Here is a 21,162-nt window from a genome sequence, read left to right as displayed (position 1 = left end):
CCTTTCCCCTGCCCCCCATTTTCCTACCTCCTCTTCTACATCTACCTCCCCCCTTACCCCACAAACCCTTGTCCTCTCTTCTAAAACTTTCATTTCTCATACCTCTCCAACAACTCCATTTTCAGAAAAACTCTAAAGGACTTCAAAAAATCAAACAATGACCCGGGGGTAGCATGCCTATACTTATTCACCTTCAAAGTATCTGCGGCAGCTGCCGCCCTCGACTCGGGCGCCCCACTCCGCTGCCGCCCTCGACTCTGCGCCCCCACTCCGCTGCCCCCCTCGCTCTGCGCCCCCACTCCCTGCCGCCCTCGACTCTGCCCCCCCCACTCCGCTGGCCCGCCCTCGACTTTTCGCCCCCCTCCGCTGCCGCCCTCGACCCCTGCGCCCCCACTCCGCTGCCGCCCGCCCTCGCTCTGCCCCCACTCCGCTGCCGCCCTCGACTCTGCGCCCCCCCTCCGCTGCCGCCCTCACTCTGCGCCCCCACTCCGCTCCCCGCCCTCGACTCTGCGCCCCCACTCCGCTGCCCGCCCTCACTCTGCGCCCCCACTCCGCTGCCGCCCTCGACTTTTCGCCCCCACTCCGCTGCCGCCCTCGACTCTGCGCCCCACTCCGCTGCCGCCCTCGACTCTGCGCCCCCACTCCGCTCGCCGCCCTCGACTCTGCGCCCCCACTCCCTGCCGCCCTCGACTCTGCGCCCCCACTCCCCGCCTGCCGCCCTCGCTCTGCGCCCCCACTCCGCTGCCGCCCTCGACCTGCGCCCCCACTCCGCTGCCGCCCCCGACTCTGCCCCCCACTCCGCTGCCGCCCTCGACTCTGCGCCCCCACTCCGCTGCCGCCCTCGACTCTGCGCCCCCACTCCGCTGCCGCCCTCGACTCTGCGCCCCCACTCCGCTGCACGTGCCATGTGACCATATCTCGCACTTTTATTTCTTCTAACCATTAACCATCTTCACTGTTCCACACACTCAAGTCTATACTTCCCCCTTCCTCCTCACTCAACTCATCACAGAAGAGAAGTTGAATGTTCCACCCCATTTCCTGCCGCAGCCTCATAAGGAAACCTTTGTTTCTCAGACCTCCGCAACTGACTCCATTGCAGAAACTCTCAAAGACACCCAAAACTATCTAATTGTGACTCATTTTAACATGCCTACACCTCACCCATCGTCCAACCTCTCAGCTATTCCCTCTACACTGAAAGTAACTGCAGATATCCATATTTCATGTTCCCCCTACACCCCTTCCTCCCATCCATTGCCCTGCTTCATCTGTATGACCCTGCCTTCCTTCCCCACTATCACCTCCACTCGCTATGTATTTTGTCAAATCACCAGAAAAGATCTGACCTCTATTGCAGAAGGCTTTCATTGGTTCTCCATCCACCTTCAACCAAGGTTTATTTCCTTTTTGTAACTATTCGCATACTAGCTCTAGTAATCTGTAAATAAAACTATCCCGATACATGGGATTTTCTTTGAAGTGCTATCCAAATTCTTATTGATTTAAAGCTCTAACTTGTTCTAATTTTTGTTAAATAGGTAAATATGCACAAATTCATGTACTATGTAAAAAGCTATGAAGTTACTTTTGGAAACGATGGTGGTGAAATATTTCGTATATATATTTGGACATTTCAAATATCTTGAGATGTGGTCTGCATGAAACGGTGCAAATAATGAAGATATCCAAATGTTCTTCAGAAGCTTTCAAAATGACTTTATTTATTTATTACATTTTTTTTCATTCCACTATTGCTTTATATCCAAAAGATAGTTTTCAATATTCATCATGTATGATACAATACAAAGCCAATTTGATATAAAAAAGAAACTGATTCTACACCAGTGCACACGTCATCAATGGGTAAAATATTTCATCTGGCAATTTTGGCAAGAGAATACATTGTTTATGATTTATCAACCCACAGATGAAAATAGAATTTGATATAAAAAATGAATTTTGCAAGTTTCATATACCTATTGTAGATGAAAAAATATCAGCAGTTGCCACATCACCTTTTTTTCTGCGAAATGGCAACGCTGTTAGACACTTTTGTCACAATACCCTTTCCTCTCCCCCATGATATTTCTCTTGAAATTACTCTTTCACCAAATCTTTCTCCTTTTGCTAAAGGATGTTCTTGCAGAATCCATTTTTCTAACCTCATCTAAACACATTTTTGTTAATCCATACTCTAAACCATTTACTCAATCTCTCTCTACCCCGACCCCTCTTTACCTCTTTCAGTGCCGTACCTTCCCAAACTGCCGTACGCTATACCCTCCCCCCCCTCCAACACTCTTTAACCTTTTCAGTGCTACACTTTGCTAAAGTGTGTTATGACCTCTGGTTACTAGGGCATTTATGTTTTGTAAATATAAACAATTCTCTATTCAGGTCACCTTTACCTCTTTCAGCTAAATATACCCCTATTCAAGGGAAATACCACCCGTCCTATCGCTAAAAGTGGTGGATTATTTTAACCTATTATTTTGCATTTTTAAAAATTGTCCATTCCTTTATTATGCATTGTTTTTCACTGCAATTACTCCCAAGATGATTATAAACTTATTGTTTCTTTTTTTCTTACAGAGAATGTTCAACAGAACCCCCCCTAAGTGTGCAATCTTCTCGACTTTGGGTATAAGTATCTTACTTATAGGGGGCCTTGCTTGGCTTTCAATTGAATTGTTTGATGATTACCCAGGAGTTGCATTACCTTGGGATATGCCTAATCAACATAACACTACCAACGAACCATCAGAAAGTGAGAGAACAACAGAGTCAAGTGCAATATTTGACATGGGGAGCACTACTGAAACGGTAAAAGCAGAAAGCACTATTGAAACGGTAAAAGCAGAAAGCACTGCTGAAACGGTAAAAGCAGAAAGCACTGCTGAAACGGTAAAAGCAGAAAGCACTGCTGAAACGGTAAAAGCAGAAAGTACTACTGAAATGGTACAAGCAGAGAGCACTACTGAAATGGAAATAGGAAATGATACATATGTAAGCAATACCAATATATGGAAATCTCCTACAGAAGGTACCATTATTCAACTGAACTAAGTATTTGAAGCAGAGAAGGGAGGAATTGCTAAAGTTGAGACAGGGTACAGCAGAAAAAATAGCTTTAAACAGTGCTGAACCAGGCCCTTTGTCTAAAACTGTAGTTAGGGCCTGGTTTCTCCTTGTCCAAAGCTGTAGACACAGCCAAGCCAAACTTTGAAAGAATTAGTCAAGAGGCTGGAGTTGCATCTGGAAGAAGTACAACTGGAGCAGGATCATGAAAGTAGCAGTTCTCTCAAAGTTAATATTTTGTGCATTTAGTGATTTGATTAAATTATAAAACAAGAAAGTTGACACATTTAACCTTCAATTTGTAGAACTGTAGTTACATATACAATCGGTAAAATCATGTTGGTTCTACTGAGTATAATAGTGGGATGGTAGCTAAGTGAATTAAGAAATACAGTAATGGAATACTGAATTCTGTATATGTATATATAAGGTATTAACAAAAAGGAACAGTGAACCACCCATTGTTTCATAAGGACACCCCCTCCCCCATCCCCTGGTCTTTGTCGTCAGGAGGCCTTATCTTTGTCAACCCCTTCCCCTGCCCAATACCTAAAGTGTGAGAGCCGTGTTGAAAGAAGAATGGCCTCAGGGAACCATGGGCATGGTATTCCCTTGGTTAACTGTTTAATCCTTATGGTCAGTAATAAAGTTTCTTGCATCATTTTTAGGGACACTGAGGCTTGCCCCTTTACCAAATAGCCTCCCTGAATCTTAACTCCTCTGGTTTACTAACCCCTGACTCACCTTTGATCACGGCTCCGAACACACCCCTCCTTAATGCTTGCTGTCAATTTGACCCATCCTAAATCGTCTACACAAGCTATAACACAATCTTCAGAAGAGACACCCCTTCCTCCCAACATCATCCACCTCATCTGCACTGTCCGTAATCCATTTCCTACTTAATACATTTCTACACTCACTCCCCCCCCCCGTGTACTACATCATTCTACACCAATTCCTCTTTGCCCCTATCCTCTTTCCCCTCTACACTTCCCACTCTTAACAAATTTTTGGATATATAATATATATATTTTTTTATATTATATATTTATATAATATATATATATTTATATATATATATATAATATATATATTATATAATATATAAAAAAATATAATAATGATATAAAAATAAATGATATATTAATATATATATATAATATAATATATATATATATAATATATTTATTATATATATATATATATATATATATATATTTTTATATATTATTTTTATTTATTATATATATATTATATAAATATATATATATTATATAAATATATATATATATATTATATAAATATATATATATTATATAAATATATAATATAAAAAAATATATATATTATATATCCAAAAATTTGTTAAGGTGGGAATTGTAGAGGGGAGAGGATAGGACAAAGAGGAATTGGTGTAGAATGATGTAGTACACGGGGGGGGGGAGTGAGTGTAGAAATGTATTAAGTAGGAAATGGATACGACAGTGCAGATGAGGTGGATGATGTTGGGAGGAAGGGGTGTCTCTTCTGAAGATTGTGTTATAGCTTGTGTAGACGATTTAGGATGGGTCAAATTGACAGCAAGCATTAAGGAGGGGTGTGTTCGGAGCCGTGATCAAAGGTGAGTCAGGGGTTAGTAAACCAGAGGAGTTAAGATTCAGGGAGGCTATTTGGTAAAGGGGCAAGCCTCAGTGTCCCTAAAAATGATGCAAGAACTTTATTACTGACCATAAGGATTAAACAGTTAACCAAGGGAATACCATGCCCATGGTTCCCTGAGGCCATTCTTCTTTCAACACGGCTCTCACACTTTAGGTATTGGGCAGGGGAAGGGGTTGACAAAGATAAGGCCTCCTGACGACAAAGACCAGGGGATGGGGGAGGGGGTGTCCTTATGAAACAATGGGTGGTTCACTGTTCCTTTTTGTTAATACCTTATATATACATATACAGAATTCAGTATTCCATTACTGTATTTCTTAATTCACTTAGCTACCATCCCACTATTATACTCAGTAGAACCAACATGATTTTACCGATTGTATATGTAACTACAGTTCTACAAATTGAAGGTTAAATGTGTCAACTTTCTTGTTTTATAATTTAATCAAATCACTAAATGCACAAAATATTAACTTTGAGAGAACTGCTACTTTCATGATCCTGCTCCAGTTGTACTTCTTCCAGATGCAACTCCAGCCTCTTGACTAATTCTTTCAAAGTTTGGCTTGGCTGTGTCTACAGCTTTGGACAAGGAGAAACCAGGCCCTAACTACAGTTTTAGACAAAGGGCCTGGTTCAGCACTGTTTAAAGCTATTATTTCTGCTGTACCCTGTCTCAACTTTAGCAATTCCTCCCTTCTCTGCTTCAAATACTTAGTTCAGTTGAATAATGGTACCTTCTGTAGGAGATTTCCATATATTGGTATTGCTTACATATGTATCATTTCCTATTTCCATTTCAGTAGTGCTCTCTGCTTGTACCATTTCAGTAGTACTTTCTGCTTTTACCGTTTCAGCAGTGCTTTCTGCTTTTACCGTTTCAATAGTGCTTTCTGCTTTTACCGTTTCAATAGTGCTTTCTGCTTTTACCGTTTCAATAGTGCTTTCTGCTTTTACCGTTCAGTAGTGCTCCCCATGTCAAATATTGCACTGACTCTGTTGGTTCCTCACTTCTGAGGTTCGTTGTAGGTTATGTTGATTAGGCAATATCCAAGTAATGCAAAATCTGGGTAATCATCAACAATTCATTGGAAGCCAAGCAGGCCCCTATAAGTAAGAACTTATACCCAAAGTCGAGAAGATGCACACTTAGGGGGGGGTTCTGTTGAACATTCTCTGTAAGAAAAAAAAACAATAAGTTTATAATCATCTTGGGAGTAATTGCAGTGAAAAACAATGCATAATAAGGAATGGACAATTTTTAAAAATGCAAAATATAGGTTAAAATAATCCACCACTTTACGATAGGACGGGTGGTATTTCCCTGAATAGGGGTATATTAGCTGAAAGAGGTAAAGGTGACCTGAATAGAGAATGGTTTATATTTACAAAACAAATGCCCTAGTAACCAGAGGTCATAACACACTTTAGTAAAGTGTAGCACTGAAAAGGTTAAAGAGTGTTGGAGGGGGGGGGGAGGGGGTAAGTTGATTAAATGTGCTACACTACACAGTCGTACGGCAGTTTGGGAAGGTACGGCACTGAAAGAGGTAAAGAGGGGTCGGGGTAGAGAGAGATTGAGTAAATGGTTTAGAGTATGGATTAACAAAACTGGTGTTTAGACGAGGTTAGAAAAATGGATTCTGCAAGAACATCCTTTAGCAAAAGGAGAAAGATTTGGTGAAAGAGTAATTTCAAGAGAAATATCATGGGGGAGAGGAAAGGGTATTGTGACAAAAGTGTCTAACAGCGTTGCCATTTCGCAGAAAAAAAGGTGATGTGGCAACTGCTGATATTTTTTCATCTACAATAGGTATATGAAACTTGCAAAATTCATTTTTTATATCATTCTATTTTCATCTGTGGGTTGATAAATCATAAACAATGTATTCTCTTGCCAAAATTGCCAGATGAAATATTTTACCCATTGATGACGTGTGCACTGGTGTAGAATCAGTTTCTTTTTTATATCAAATTGGCTTTGTATTATATCATACATGATGAATATTGAAAACTATCTTTTGGATATAAAGCAATAGTGGAATGAAAAAAAATGTAATAAATAAATAAAGTCATTTTGAAAGCTTCTGAAGAACATTTGGATATCTTCATTATTTGCACCGTTTCATGCAGACCACATCTCAAGATATTTGAAATGTCCAAATATATATACGAAATATTTCACCACCATCGTTTCCAAAAGTAACTTCATAGCTTTTTACATAGTACATGAATTTGTGCATATTTACCTATTTAACAAAAATAGAACAAGTTAGAGCTTTAAATCAATAAGAATTTGGATAGCACTTCAAAGAAAATCCCATGTATCGGGATAGTTTTATTTACAGATTACTAGAGCTAGTAAGCGAATAGTTACAAAATGGAAATAAACCTTGGTTGAAGGTGGATGGAGAACCAATGAAAGCCTTCTGCAATAGAGGTCAGATCTTTTCTGGTGATTTGACAAAATACATAGCGAGTGGAGGTGATAGTGGGGAAGGAAGGCAGGGTCATACAGATGAAGCAGGGGAATGGATGGGAGGAAGGGGTGTAGGGGGAACATGAAATATGGATATCTGCAGTTACTTTCAGTGTAGAGGGAATAGCTGAGAGGTTGGACGATGGGTGAGGTGTAGGCATGTTAAAATGAGTCACAATTAGATAGTTTTGGGTGTCTTTGAGAGTTTCTGTAATGGAGTCAGTTGCGGAGGTCTGAGAAACAAAGGTTTCCTTATGAGGCTGCGGCAGGAAATGGGGTGGAACATTCAACTTCTCTTGTGTGATGAGTTGAGTGAGGAGGAAGGGGGAAGTATAGACTTGAGTGTGTGGAACAGTGAAGATGGTTAATGGTTAGAAGAAATAAAAGTGCGAGATATGGTCACATGGCACTATGTGCAGCGGAGTGGGGGCGCAGAGTCGAGGGCGGCAGCGGAGTGGGGGCGCAGAGTCGAGGGCGGCAGCGGAGTGGGGGCGCAGAGTCGAGGGCGGCAGCGGAGTGGGGGCGCAGAGTCGAGGGCGGCAGCGGAGTGGGGGCGCAGAGTCGAGGCGCAGCGAGGGGGGCGCAGAGTCGGGGCAGCGGAGTGGGGCGCAGAGTCGAGGGCGGCAGCGGATGGGCGGAGCGAGGGGGCAGCGGAGTGGGGGCGCAGAGTCGAGGGCGGCAGCGGAGTGGGGGCGCAGAGTCGAGGGCGGCAGCGGAGTGGGGCGCAGAGTCGAGGGCGGCAGCGGAGTGGGGGCGCAGAGTCGAGGGCGGCAGCGGAGTGGGGGCGCAGAGTCGAGGGCGGCAGCGGAGTGGGGGCGCAGAGTCGAGGGCGGCAGCGGAGTGGGGGCGCAGAGTCGAGGGCGGCAGCGGAGTGGGGGCGCAGAGTCGAGGGCGGCAGCGGAGTGGGGGCGCAGAGTCAAGAGTGATCACAACAATGGACTGAAGTCACCATCTCCTAAGCCTCCCCCCCCCCCCCCCAACGAGCATGGGATGGGGGGGTACAGAAACTTTAAAATTATAGCCGATTTAGAGCAGGTGTAGGATATTTTTAAATCAAACTAAGAAAATATGGAAGCGATTCAATATAAACAATCCACTGTGGAAGAGAACATGTTTTGTTCGAGAAATTTAAATTTCTAAAATCTAGAGATGCCACCTTTAGTACCTCTAATTAACCAATTAATGTCGAAGACATCCAGATACAAGACAATGAGTGAAGGTTTATCGGCAGTATCCACTACCATCGGAATGGAATACTTAATCATGTGATCCCACTATATTTTAACTGCATCTAGCAGAAGTGAAAAAAATAATTTTATCTTAAGCATTGCCACATTAGCAATGCATATTTCAGCATTACCTGTGACAATACAGACAATATCTGCTCTCAAAAATCACACCTCAAAGACTGATGAGAAATAAAAACATTGCCTGTCATAATTGTAAAAAAAATTACACTAATAAGTGTAATCGAAATAAATTATTCATATCGTATGTAATATCACAAGGTGAATAAAATGCCATTTGACAACTCACTGGGCAGTTACCAATTAGTAGCTATCTTAAGACATGATGGCAACACTCCCTTTTCATCAGCTGTAAAGAAAATGCGGTAACACTGAAAAGGGAGTCGCATGTGTTTCCAGGAGGGAGCAGAATGGATAAGAGGGAAAGGGGGGGGGGGAGGGCTATGCAGATGAAACACGGAGGGATGGGATGTGTTAGGAGGGATTGGGAGTGGAGAGGGAATGGGAGCAGATACTTTGAAGGGTGAATAAGGTATAGGCATGCTACCTCGGGTCATGTTTGATTGTTTTGAATGTCCTTGAGAGTTTTTCTGAAATGGAGTTGGTTGGAGAGGTATGAGAAATGAAAGTTTCAGAAGAGAGGACAGGCGTTTGTGGGGTAGAGGGAGAGGTAGATGTAGAAGAGGAGGTAGGAAATGGGGCAGAAGGTTTAGATTGCATGATGTGGCGAATCGAGAGGGTGGAGGAGGAAGAAGAGATACTGGAAGAGATGTAGAAATATCTTGGGAAGAAGGGATAGGGGCAAGGAGAAGGACAGCACTGGAGTAGGTAGCAAGAGAAAAACCTCATAGGCATCAATGTAAAGCATTATGGGAGCCACCACAACAGTCGTGGCCAGGTTGGGTACATGTTTAGCAGTATGGCCAAAATGCCAAAAATTGACACTGACAGGGGAGGGGTTGATATGATCGAGAGGGAAAGATAAACTTTATTGGGAACGTCATGTTTACAGTAGGTAATCTTGGCAATGTTGGTGTATGACTTTCGGCGGCTTCTGGAGGAAATGGTGTAGCACTAGAGGTACTGCAGTGAGGCAGGTAATAGATCGTTTTCACAATCTGATCGGTCTTTGTCATTGATAGGGCAATTAACTATGAAGATGGAAACACTTACTATACAAGTATTAATTAACATTTAATCCAATTTAATTCCTGGGCAGGAATGGGTTTATCAGTGCGGTCAGTCAGGGTGGATAATGCTCGAGCTTGGGACTCGGATGTAACTAAGACAACACGAACTATTGTAACGGCTGCTGAAGGAAACTTTGTCTACTTGTTTTGAGAGACATTGTTGGGATAGAAGGATATTGTCTGTAAGAGGCTGTAGGGGGAATCATGAAAAATAGATCATACTTAACTGGGCTGAAAAAGAGTAAAAGATTTGTAGTGGTGGAAGCAGTTGAAGGACGAGAACAGAATGAAGAGGGAGTGGTGTTGAGTGAGGAGTTCTACGGGGAGCTGGACATTAAGGATGCAGACAGTAATAAGGGAAGTGGTGGTTGAAAATGACGACTGTGGAGAATGATATGGGTAGGTGACTTGGAATGGACCGATTTGACAGCAGGTATCAAGGAGCTGATAGTAATAACATTGTTCAGTCCTGATCAAAGAAGAACAAGGGTCAAATAACCAGACACATTAATGTTTGTAGGGCTTATTGATAAAGGAGCGACCACAATGCCCTGAATGCAGGTACAAAATCATTATTGGCCATGAGGGAAGAGAAAAGGTTCACCCCCTTAGGGTCCTCATGAGAGAGAAGGGTCAGATTATTAAATGGCAATACTGTGTCTATAGCTTCCTGAGGCTATTCAAGACTGATCCGAAGCTAACCTTTTATCCTCAACACAGCTCTCACATCTCAGGAAATGGACAAAATAGGTTATATAAGAGAAAGAAAAGGAAGAAGATTGAGGCCCAAGGCAAGGGAGATCAACACTGGGCCTCAGTCTGTCACCTAAGCCCCCACGACAACGGGTATGGGAGGGGGTGGGTGTCTAATAGAAAAGATTAATCCCCAATGGCAGAAAGAGCCTTTAATGAAGGCCTACCTCTTTAAAATGTGTAAATTTTCTACGAAAAAAAAGAACCATAGATAACAATTGGCACTGTTATTGGAAGTTTAGTTTTAATTTTTTGTAAACAAAGAGCAATGAATATTTCTAAATAACAATGACCTCTCCACAAATGCTTCGACGTAACAGCTTACCAAAATCATGAAAACCCATTGGATTGACAAGAAGACCATGAATACAATTTTTTTGAAGACTGGTTTTCTGAAAACTTATGATCTTACCGTTTATGGGTGTATATGTAGCTAATGCCTTGATTCCTTCCTTGTGTCGAACTCGTCTCTGCAATGCATTAGAAGGTAAAGTTTGCTTAGTGTACATTTTCTTCTGATAGGCTTACCTATCACATGGTTACTATGAATGGATATGTTCTTGCATAGAATTAATGCAACAGTTGCATTATTATATTTCAAGATTGATCAAGTCACTGAGCTTGTCATAGACACTACGGAAAAAGCACTAATTGATGGACAAATGTTACAGCTTCATTTCTGATGAATATAAATTTTATTTACGAACGTAAGGTTGTCTGCATTAGTGTCTGGTACATTCGTTTTCAGTGGACAACTTGAATGGAATGAAGCAAACCTCAATTCTAAACATTAATCCATCATGGATTTTTATTACTCAATATTAGTGTGCATAGATAGAGATATCCAAATATATCATTCTCTACAATACTTATGTATCTGCTGTTGGTTGTGTTGGTGGCTAGGGGGTAAGGTTAAAAGCCTATCCACAGAGCCTGCTAGTTTGTGTGCAACGAGGACAGGCATGTGAAATTGCAGCAAACGTCATGACATGAAATGGTTAATGAAAGGGTGAGGTGTAATGCTTAATTATGTTATACTTGCTTTTAGATTACACAATATATAATTATATATAGTGTGCGCGTACGCGCTCTCTTTCTCTCTCTCTCACACACACACACACACACACATATTGGGAAGGAGCAAAATAATATTAACCTAGTGTTTGATGGTTGGTCTTTAGTAAAATTTCACAGCTCATTTGTAAAAGGGTCGAATTTGTTTGCTCGGAAGTGCATATAACGGGCATGATTGTGTATATAATATATCAATTTATAAATATACATCTAATCTATATACATCTAATTTACTCAGTATTTATTACGTTGCCAATTACTACACTAACTACAACTGATATGTAGACTACTTTGTGTACTACCATATACAAGTGAATATTATTCTTGTTTACTCTTTCAAGTCTGGGATTTATTTACTGACAATATGGCTTGAGCATGAGGGGCAGGGTGATAGGAATTTGGAGTCATGAGAATGTAAACATTGTTATTGAATCGAGTTGTGGACTAGCTAGAGATATATGGAATCTGTGCAAGGAAAACCGTCTTACTTCCTGGATAAAGCAAATAAAATGACAAATATAGACATTAGAAAGTGGCCAAAAAGCTAAAACTTAAGCAGAAATGAAAGACATTACAAAGAGGTATGGAGTCTTGTTTTCTGCATAATACAAGCAATTTCACCTGATGTAATATACATTCACTGTTATGACTACTGCATGTGGAGTTCATACTGCTGAAATACATCACGTACACATCGATATATTCTTCAATTTATATAAAAACATTCTCATTTGGAAAGGATATGTCCTTGGATTAATTGATTTATCATTACGTTTAAACTGGTTTTGGCTTTCAAACTATAACGATGCCCTAACTTTACGCGACCCCCTCCATCCCCCAACCCTGCAAGAAAATGCCAAAATAAAATGTTTTCACAGCAAATAGCAAAATGTTTATGAAATACAGGCATTTATTAAGGATACCTTCACATGTCCGATGAAGCTATATATATGCATACTATATTATACCTATGTAGGAAATCTGCTGCAGAATCCCTTAATACTGTTACTGTGGGCATGAGAGATACCAAGGGATCGGCAGACTTAAGTAAGGAGGAACGTGAACTGTAAAGCTATACACATACGAAATGCGTAGGGGGCTGTGCACCCTACAACTCATCTGAGGGGACTTCCAACCCCAATCCCCCCACTGAAACAAGCCTTGATGGATGATGTATATGACAAACATGCATTGTGATACTGCAAGAGAGCATAGGAGAGAGAATAAGCTGCAGACACTCCCTGTACAGTAGCTTGAAGATAACACAGGTTGAGGATGTCAGTTACTGCTCACACCACCCTCATATTAGCAGAGTGCCCATCTCTCGTATTGTGCCACCGCGATGCCTTCTGGTTACACAGCCCCTGACTGCACGTCGTCATTGCTGTTATGGTCCCCATAGCATGGGTCTTCCCAAGACAAACTAGTACGAGTGCTCGTACTCGTGTCTCCACTCGGTGGATGTCGCTACGGGTAGTACATAATCTAGATGGGAAAATAAGTGATCCTGTGACAGTTACTGGAATACGTCTGCAAGGTATAGTTGCTTTCCAACCCATCTTATCTCGCTGCCTATCCTGAGGGTAGTGTACCAGTCATGAACTACACATCACAAATCAAGACACTAAACTTAGAAAAGCCAATCCACTTTTTTTTCTTTAATCATACATTAATGCAATAATGCCAATACCCCAGTTTTGAACAAAAATAGAAAATCCGACAATATTCTTTCCAATACCATATACCGCTGGTAGTTTAATCAGTAATATTCTTTTCTTTCTTTTAACGGTAGGTTCATGTCTGAGCCGCCGTGTTCACAGCATGATACTTAATTGTAGTTTTCATGTTGTGATGCTCTTGGAGTGAGTACGTGGTAGGGTCCCCAGTTCCTTTCCACGGAGAGTGCCGGTGTTACCTTTTTTTTTTTTTTTAGGTAATCATTCTCTCTATTTTAACCGGGCTTGTGGCCAGCACTTGACTTGGGCTGGCTTGGCCACCCAGTGGCTAGGTAGGCAATCAAGGTGAAGTTCCTTGCCCAAGGGAACAACGCGGCGGTCGGTGACTCGAACCCTCGAATTCAGATTGCCGTCGTGACAGTCTTTGAGTCCGACGCTCTAACCATTCGGCCACCGCGGCCTTAATCAGTAATATACGAGAGGTAATTATGGACTAAAAATCGAAAGTTAGGGAGGAAGCAAATACTATAAACCGAGTAAAATCTTAGTAATTCTCGATCATGACATAACAAAGCAAAGTTTCTTCTTAATTTCTTACATTGTTATTTTAACTTTCTGCCATTATATTTATGGATGGTATTCCATCTCACTTTTCTCCATCAGGGAGAAAAGTTCCGTGCTCATGCATTTCACAATCAAATGAACGTTTGTCTGGACAATTTTTAAAGTTTTAGTGAGGCATCATTGTTATAGTCGTAATATATTTCTACAGAACAAGTCAATATTTGGACAATCAAATAGTAGACTTCCTAGTAATCATTCTATAGTTTTTGGCATCATCTTTCCTTCCAGCTGGGGTGAAAGACCAGCGGCACTGCTCTAGACAGATTTTCATCTGGTATCAATTCACAGCTTAGGGAGTATCTCGATTATCGAGATATCCCTGGACAGACTACTGTGACCGCCCTAAGATGAAATTATGTGATGCCTGGCTGAAACAAGACTCCTATATAGAAACTGGCTGAAATGTGTGGATGCCAATATGGGGAGGTGTTTGCATTTGTTGCCGTGTCATATTCTCAGCATTTCCATACATGTTCTTTATGCGAGCTGTAGTACCAAGTGTGCACATGTAATTGTAAACATACCTGGCTATCCTAGTGTTGACCTGCCGAAGGTTCTCAATGTTATTTGGTGTACAGTACTCCAGTGTTGGTCGTACAAGTGTGCTCTAAAGTGTGTGTTTGATGTCTTACGTAGTTGTGCAGTTTTCTCCTCACAGAAACCCCAGTCCTCTATCGGCCATGTTTGTGATCAAGTCAGTTTGTTTATAGTTGACTGTAAAATGTAATTCAAGGTATTTTGTAGGATGCCGTTGTCGGCTGTTGGGTGTGTAGAGCATAAGTGTACTACACTGTTGTACGTGATCTAGTAATTTGTAGTATCTTGCATTATCCTATGGTTCAAAGGCGTCTATGTCATGGTGGAGGAGTCTGCAGTCTTCAGTATCAACTGGCAGATATAGAAGTCGTCAGAAAAACTTCTAGCAGTGGGGAAGAGACAGGGGAGGAAGAGGAAGAGGAGGTGGGGGTAGCGGCGAGCTAGGAGGAGGAGGAAGAGGAAGAGGAGGTGGGGGTAGCGGCGAGCTAGGAGGAGGAGGAAGAGGAAGAGGAGGTGGGGAAGCGGCGAGCTAGGAGGAGGAGGTAGAGGAAGAGGAGGTGGGGGTAGCGGCGAGCTAGGAGGAGGAGGAAGAGGAAGAGGAGGTGGGGGAAGCGGCGAGCTAGGAGGAGGAGGAAGAGGAAGAGGAGGTGGGGGAAGCGGCGAGCTAGGAGGAGGAGGAAGAGGAAGAGGAGGTGGGGGAAGCGGCGAGCTAGGAGGAGGAGGAAGAGGAGGTGGGGGAAGCGGCGAGCTAGAGGAGGAGGAAGAGGAGGTGGGGGAAGCGGCGAGCTAGAGGAGGAGGAAGGGGAGGTGGGGGAAGCGGCGAGCAAAAGGAGGAAGGGGAGGTAGGGGAAGCGGCGAGCAAAAGGAGGAAGAGGAGGTGGGGGAAGCGGCGAGCAAAAGGAGGAAGGGGGGGTGGAAGAACAGGCGAGCAAAAGGAAAGGAACGGGAGGGGGGTTTGAGCAAAAAGATAAGGGATGCAAAAGGAACGGAAGGGGAGGGGGGTTTGAGCAAAAAGATAAGGGATGCAAAATGAACGACGGGTCGAGAGTCGAGGGGAGGCCTAGATCAGTGGTCATCAGGTTTGGTGTGAGAACTGCCTGAGTTGAGGATTAGTTTCGTGGTGGTGCGCCTGGTGTGTGAGTGGGGTTCGAGGGAAGAACAGGTTGTGAAGGAGGCGTGTCTATGTTAAGTGAAAGGAGTGAGTTGAAGGAATTGGAACGAGATGGGAAAGGGTAAATTTCCAGTTTCATCCAGCCTCCGACTTTCGGAACAATTCTTTGAATTCAATCTTCGGCTTTGGCTTCCTTTTGGGAAGGAATTCGCATGCTTTACACAGGAAAACAGAACAAAAACATTAAAATAACTTGAAATCGGGTTTGCTGAAACTACGGGGATGGGAGCCATGTTCCACCTATACAATTACGCTTTGCAATTCTTTAGTTAAATCCGGGATTACTTTTGCTTGATTGACACAATACAAATTCATTAAATCATGATTGGACAAAAGCAAATCTTTAATATGTATATGCATATCTAAAGTTTCCTGATGACCGTATCAAATTTATGCACATGAGACTTCATTAATTGTTCCTCAAATAGCAAAGGCATTTTATTGGTCGACTGCATTAACAAACTGTACAAATCAAATGGTTAATGGTTAAAAGCAAGATAAATGTGCTAGACATCTAAGGTCATTTAGCACTATAGTTAATGTTAGGGAAGGGTGGTTGAGTTAGTGATTAGTTGTCTAAGCTGGGCAAAGGAATTGGTGAGTGAAAGGAGTTAGATTAGATGGAGGATATGTATGCGTTTGAGGAAAGAGAATTCTGTAAGGATGTCTGATAGGTTGGGAGGTCGGTGAAGGGAGGATAGGTGGGGAAAGCAGAGGTAAGTATGGACGAGACAAAGGGAATGTGGGTAAGAGACAAAATGATAATTAGGGATTGGTATTGGAGGATGTGTAAGAAAGGTCTCTTGAAGGCATACAATAGATGGGTTATAAGAGGAAAGGATATGACAAAGGTTAGGTCTGGGAGCGGAAACCCGCGAATATTCCAATGAAGGATAGTTATACTTTAGTGATATAGATTGTAGTACATTTTGGAGATTTTGAGGGGGAAGCAGCTAGAGGGTGGGATAAGGACCGAGAGGTCTGAGATGGGAGAGGTGTGGGAGTTGGTGTTCTACTAGGAGGTGTATTAGGAGACAGAAGGTCTGTGGAAGGGGATACTTGTGACATAAGGGATTCACGTGTGTATCAAGGAGGGAGTGGAAGTGATAGAGGGGATGGTGGGAGGGTTACATAAGGGATTCACGTGTGTATCCAGGAGGGAATGGAAGGGATAGAGGGGATGGTGGGAGGGTTAATGTGGGCGGGGTTGGGGTCGGGGGGGATGGGCTGTGTTGGGCGGGGTTAGGAGGATAGGGTGTAGGGGGGATATCGTTAGGAGGAGGATGGATATCAGCAGTTACTTGGAGTGTGAAAGGAGCAGGAGTTGCAAGATTTGGAGGTTGAGTGTCAGTTTTCATTAAGTAATCTTGAATATTTTCAATAGTTTCTTCTGAGGAGTTGGTTGGGGAGTTTTGGGGGATAAAGGATTTCTTGTGAGGGGGGGAAGAGAGGATTGGTGTCTCAAGCGTAGGGGCAAAGGAAGGTGGAGGTGTTTGTGTGGTAGGGGAAGAGGGGGTGGAACGCTTGTTCTGTCTGTTATGGGTAGTGCGAGGAGGGAGAGGGGAAGGTGTTGGGGTTGTAGTGGTGATTGGAGTATCTGTAGTAGAGATTGGAGTGTCTGGGTTTAGGATGGCAAAAGAGTTTGACTGGGGAAGGTAGGAGGTAGAAGAGGGGGAGTTGGATGTAGGGGGGTGGGTTTAGGAGAATTAGTAGAATGAGCAGTATTATTGGAGTAAGGAGTAAGAGAAACCACGTCGACGTGGTTCCTGTCTGGCTTCACGTAGTGTGAGTCCAAGTTTGAATCTGAGAGTTGCTACCTCAGACTCAAACTTGTAGGTGGGACAACCCCTATAAAATACATTATGGGGGCCGCCACAGTTGGCACATGTGCGTGATTGTGCAGAGCAGTTAGATCGGTCCCATTTGGCTGCGCTAAAGAGAGTATTCAAGACTGTTGTAGAGATAGGGGTAGTAGAAGGGCTGGGGCGTGACGAAGATGGAATAGTGTTGAGGGAGGTAGTGTTAAGGAGAGGTGGGCAATAAGGCTGTAAGGTATTAATAAGGGAGGATGGGGTGGTTGATGTTGGAGGTTGTGGGGATAGAGGTGTTGAATTTGAGCATGCTGGAAGAGTGGAAATGTTCCTTAAGGGTTGATTGTTGGCTACTGTACTAGTAGGCATTGATGAGGGGGTAGTTATTGCAGTGTTCGGAGCCGTGGTCAAAGGAGAGCCTGGGGTCAGGGAATCGGGTGGGTTTACATCGTTGGGGCTATTTGATAAAGGGGCAAGCCTCATTGCCCCTAATAGTGGGGATATGTTTTCATTACTGGCCATGGTAAGCCTGTGTTATGTTGGGGATAAAAACAGTCCACCCCTCAGGGTCCCCTTGAGGGGTAAGGGCTAGGTAACTAAATCAGGGGAATACCATGCCCATGGCTTCCTCAGGCCGTTCAGGACTGGCACAAAGTCAGCCTTTCATCCTTTCAGCACGGCTCTCACACCTTAGGAGGTGGATAGCAGAAGGGTTTGGTGAAGGGACAGAAACGAAAAGTGGGAAGGAAAAAAAGACCATGCAAAATTAGTTGAGTCGAGGGCTGAGTCCCAAGGTTGGGGAGTTCCCCATCATTGGGTCCCAGTCTCCGCCTCCTAAGCCCCCCAACGACAACAACGGGCAAGGGATTGGGGGGGTGTACAAATCAAAGCAAACCTGAGAAAGAAAAAAAAAAAAAGGTTAAAGTTACCGAGAGTGACGCACTGAGATAGAGAAAAATGGACACTGCCATCTTGTAGAGCATAAAAAATAGAGTAGGAAGCAATATAGGTAAATCTGCAGCGGCCTTATATTAACCGGGAAATGACAAAAATAGGCCCTGCAGAACACAGCTCTGAGGCTAAGTCCCCATCCACGTTTACCTTGCAAGAACCAAAACAAATGTGACGCGTAACTCATTAATGCGATCTCCCAAGTAGTCCATGTATTACTACACACTTGTAAGAAAGATTTTTTTTTTGTAATTACCAGGGCCCGTTTTTTAAATTTCATATATTTAATGAATTCTTTCTTTTATTACACATCTTTTACGCATTTTGGTAATTATTTACACTATTTTATGCAATATCATTGTGCGCCTGCGCGTTTGCCACCGGGAGATTTGACAGGCCGTGCAACGCCATTACGTCGAGAAACGCCAGTGAGTAATGTTTTATTTCGAGTGCTGCGTCGATTCCGGGTCATTTTGAAAGCCATATTGTGGATATACAGGGCAAATAGACATTAGTCTCTATCACAGCCTGATATTTGAACCCATCAAGTGCCCCAAATGGCGAAAAAAGTGATTAGAAATCAAGCAATTGTGACCATAGACGGAAGCGAAGGAACGTTCCGTGTTTCGCGTTATAAAGGTATGTGGTTTACTCTGGGGGTCCAGGCTAGCTAGGCGTATATATTACCACGGTGGTTAGGCGTGTACAATACCACGGAGATCAGGGGGCGTAGCCCCCTGATTAGGCGTATACAATACCACGGAGGTGCAGGGGGCATAGCCCCCTGATTAGGCGTATACAATACCACGGAGGTCAGGGGGCGTAGCCCCCTGGTTAGGCGTATACAATACCACGGAGGTCCAGGGGGTGTAGCCCCCTGATTAGGCGTATACAATACCACGGAGGTCAGGGGGTGTAGCCCCCTGATTAGGCGTATACAATACCACGGAGGTCAGGGGGTGTAGCCCCCTGATTAGGCGTATACAATACCACGGAGGTCAGGGGGCGTAGCCCCCTGATTAGGCGTATACAATACCACAGGGGTCCAGGGGACGTAGCCCCCTGCCTAGGCGTATATATTACCACAGGGGCTAGGAAATATATAGATCGTAGTGTATAAATCCCACAGGGTTAAGGTTAGGTTGGTTTATTGGTTAGGACGCAATGTACGATAACCACGTGGGATCTGGATTATGTAAAATCCCGTAGTTTTTTGCCGAATGACGGGTTTTATTCCCTTAGAATTTTTCGAAAACTGGAGCGTCGTCTGTAGACTTTCAAAGATGGCGGGAAACGTCCGTAGAGTTCCATTTGCCGATTTTAATCGTATTTTTGTGCTTGTTTACTTCGTTCGTCGGACAATGTTTGGCTCGGGTTTTCGAAAAATCGACTTTTTTGGTTAATTTGCCGAAAATGACAACCGGGTCTTCCCTGACAATATTTATATCAGATTTGTTTTCGTGAGATGACAACGAATCTGATGATATTTTCAGTTGCATTCTCCAGCCGACAATCTTGATGTGATTTGAAAGTCGCGATAGCAGGGGAGGGCATGAAGTAGATCAGGGAAATTGTGGGGTAAAACAGGCTGAAATAAGAAGAAAAGAGAACAGAAATGTGTAAAACAAGCACAAAAAACGCTTAAAAATCGGACAGTGAAACTCTACGGACGTCGCCGCCATCTTTCAAACTCTACGGACCGACGCGCCCATTTTCGAAAAACTCTACGGGAACCAAACCTATCGTTCGGTAAAAATCTACGGGATTTCACATAATCCAGATCCCCCGTGGTAGTCGTACAATACGTCCTAACCAATAAACAAACCTAACTTAATCCTGTGGGATTTATACACGATCTATATATTCCCATATCAGCTGTTGCTGTGATGGATTTCGGTTTAATTTATTAGGTGATAAAATTCCCGTTCAATTCTTCATGCCCCTCTTGCTCGTAATATGGACCAGATTTGCGCAGAGTAAGACATTTATTAGTTACTGTAAATACTCAACATTATCATGGTACTGCTCGTGTATTGTCATATCCTTTTATGCAGAAACACGTTCTCCTTCATGCAAGCTTACGCGGGTTTGACCTACTTACGAAATTAAGATATTACAATAAAATTAAGAAAATAAAACGGCACTGTTAGGTTTACAAATGTAGGAAAGGGGATCGGATGGCGATATCAATAACGGTTACAACTGGTATGTATGTATAACATAATGCAATACATTGGCATGGAGCAGCAGGCGTTGATAATTGTGGAGTAACTCTTTTCACAAGTTCGTAGTAGTACAAACTTATCATCTTATTCCTGCGGAATGTTAACAAGTTCTGCCATTTCTAGCAGCCAATGCAGAGTCGAAAAGGTTTTCGAAAGTCACTATCAAACTATAAAAAGAAAACTAAGCCGCTACCCTCTCTCGACTATGATCCTTTTCTCCGATATGCTTCAAGAATCTGGCAACAATTTAAAACAAGTAATGAATTGGTAAATATTGTACATAAATAGTAACTACAGTAACCAATGCTGGACATTCAACACCTGAGCGGGCGATAATCTGCCCTGTGCTTACAAAGAAAAAATACATTAAGAATTGTGGCCGTGCGAGTGTATTTTTAAATTTCTGACCAGCGATATGCAGCGGGCATGTTCGTCATTCCGCGGTAAAGAGGACGAAACAGTTGTGCCTGTGTTTATGACTACTAATGCTCCCTAAGATGACAGGGTCCAGGTCCCTCTATCTCTGTGCGTCGCTCGCGGTAACATTAACCGATACTATACCAAATGCACTATGCACGATGGATACATCATACAGAAAACGCCGTCTATAAGCCATTCCAACAAGAAAACGGTTCTAATTATTAGCATACAACTAATCATATTTTTAAAAATGGATAA

The 21,162-nt window shown here is 43.0% G+C and overlaps 1 protein-coding gene and 1 long non-coding RNA gene across 2 annotated transcripts in view; one reads left to right on the top strand and one right to left on the bottom strand.

The window, feature by feature from the left end:
* The window catches only part of LOC119590046, a 28,898-nt gene extending 25,540 nt beyond the window's left edge, over positions 1–3,358 (top strand). Inside the window, exon 2 of the mRNA XM_037938776.1 lies at positions 2,596–3,358. Within this exon, the coding sequence (XP_037794704.1) occupies positions 2,599–3,069 (471 nt within the window). The 5' untranslated portion in view covers positions 2,596–2,598 and the 3' untranslated portion in view covers positions 3,070–3,358. The remainder of the gene's footprint in view (positions 1–2,595) is intronic.
* A 2,530-nt stretch (positions 3,359–5,888) lies between these two features.
* Positions 5,889–21,162, bottom strand: part of LOC119590045 — a 15,458-nt gene continuing 184 nt past the window's right edge. Inside the window, exons 2-3 of the long non-coding RNA XR_005230233.1 lie at positions 10,828–10,885; positions 5,889–5,922 (exon numbers count right to left, since the gene is read on the bottom strand). This is a non-coding gene — a long non-coding RNA (uncharacterized LOC119590045). The remainder of the gene's footprint in view (positions 5,923–10,827; positions 10,886–21,162) is intronic.

This window comes from Penaeus monodon, chromosome 26 (genome assembly GCF_015228065.2).
Source record: "Penaeus monodon isolate SGIC_2016 chromosome 26, NSTDA_Pmon_1, whole genome shotgun sequence".
NCBI lineage: Eukaryota > Metazoa > Arthropoda > Malacostraca > Decapoda > Penaeidae > Penaeus > Penaeus monodon.
The sequence above is the reverse complement of the archived record's forward strand: the minus strand, read 5'-3'. Positions and strand labels throughout refer to the sequence as shown.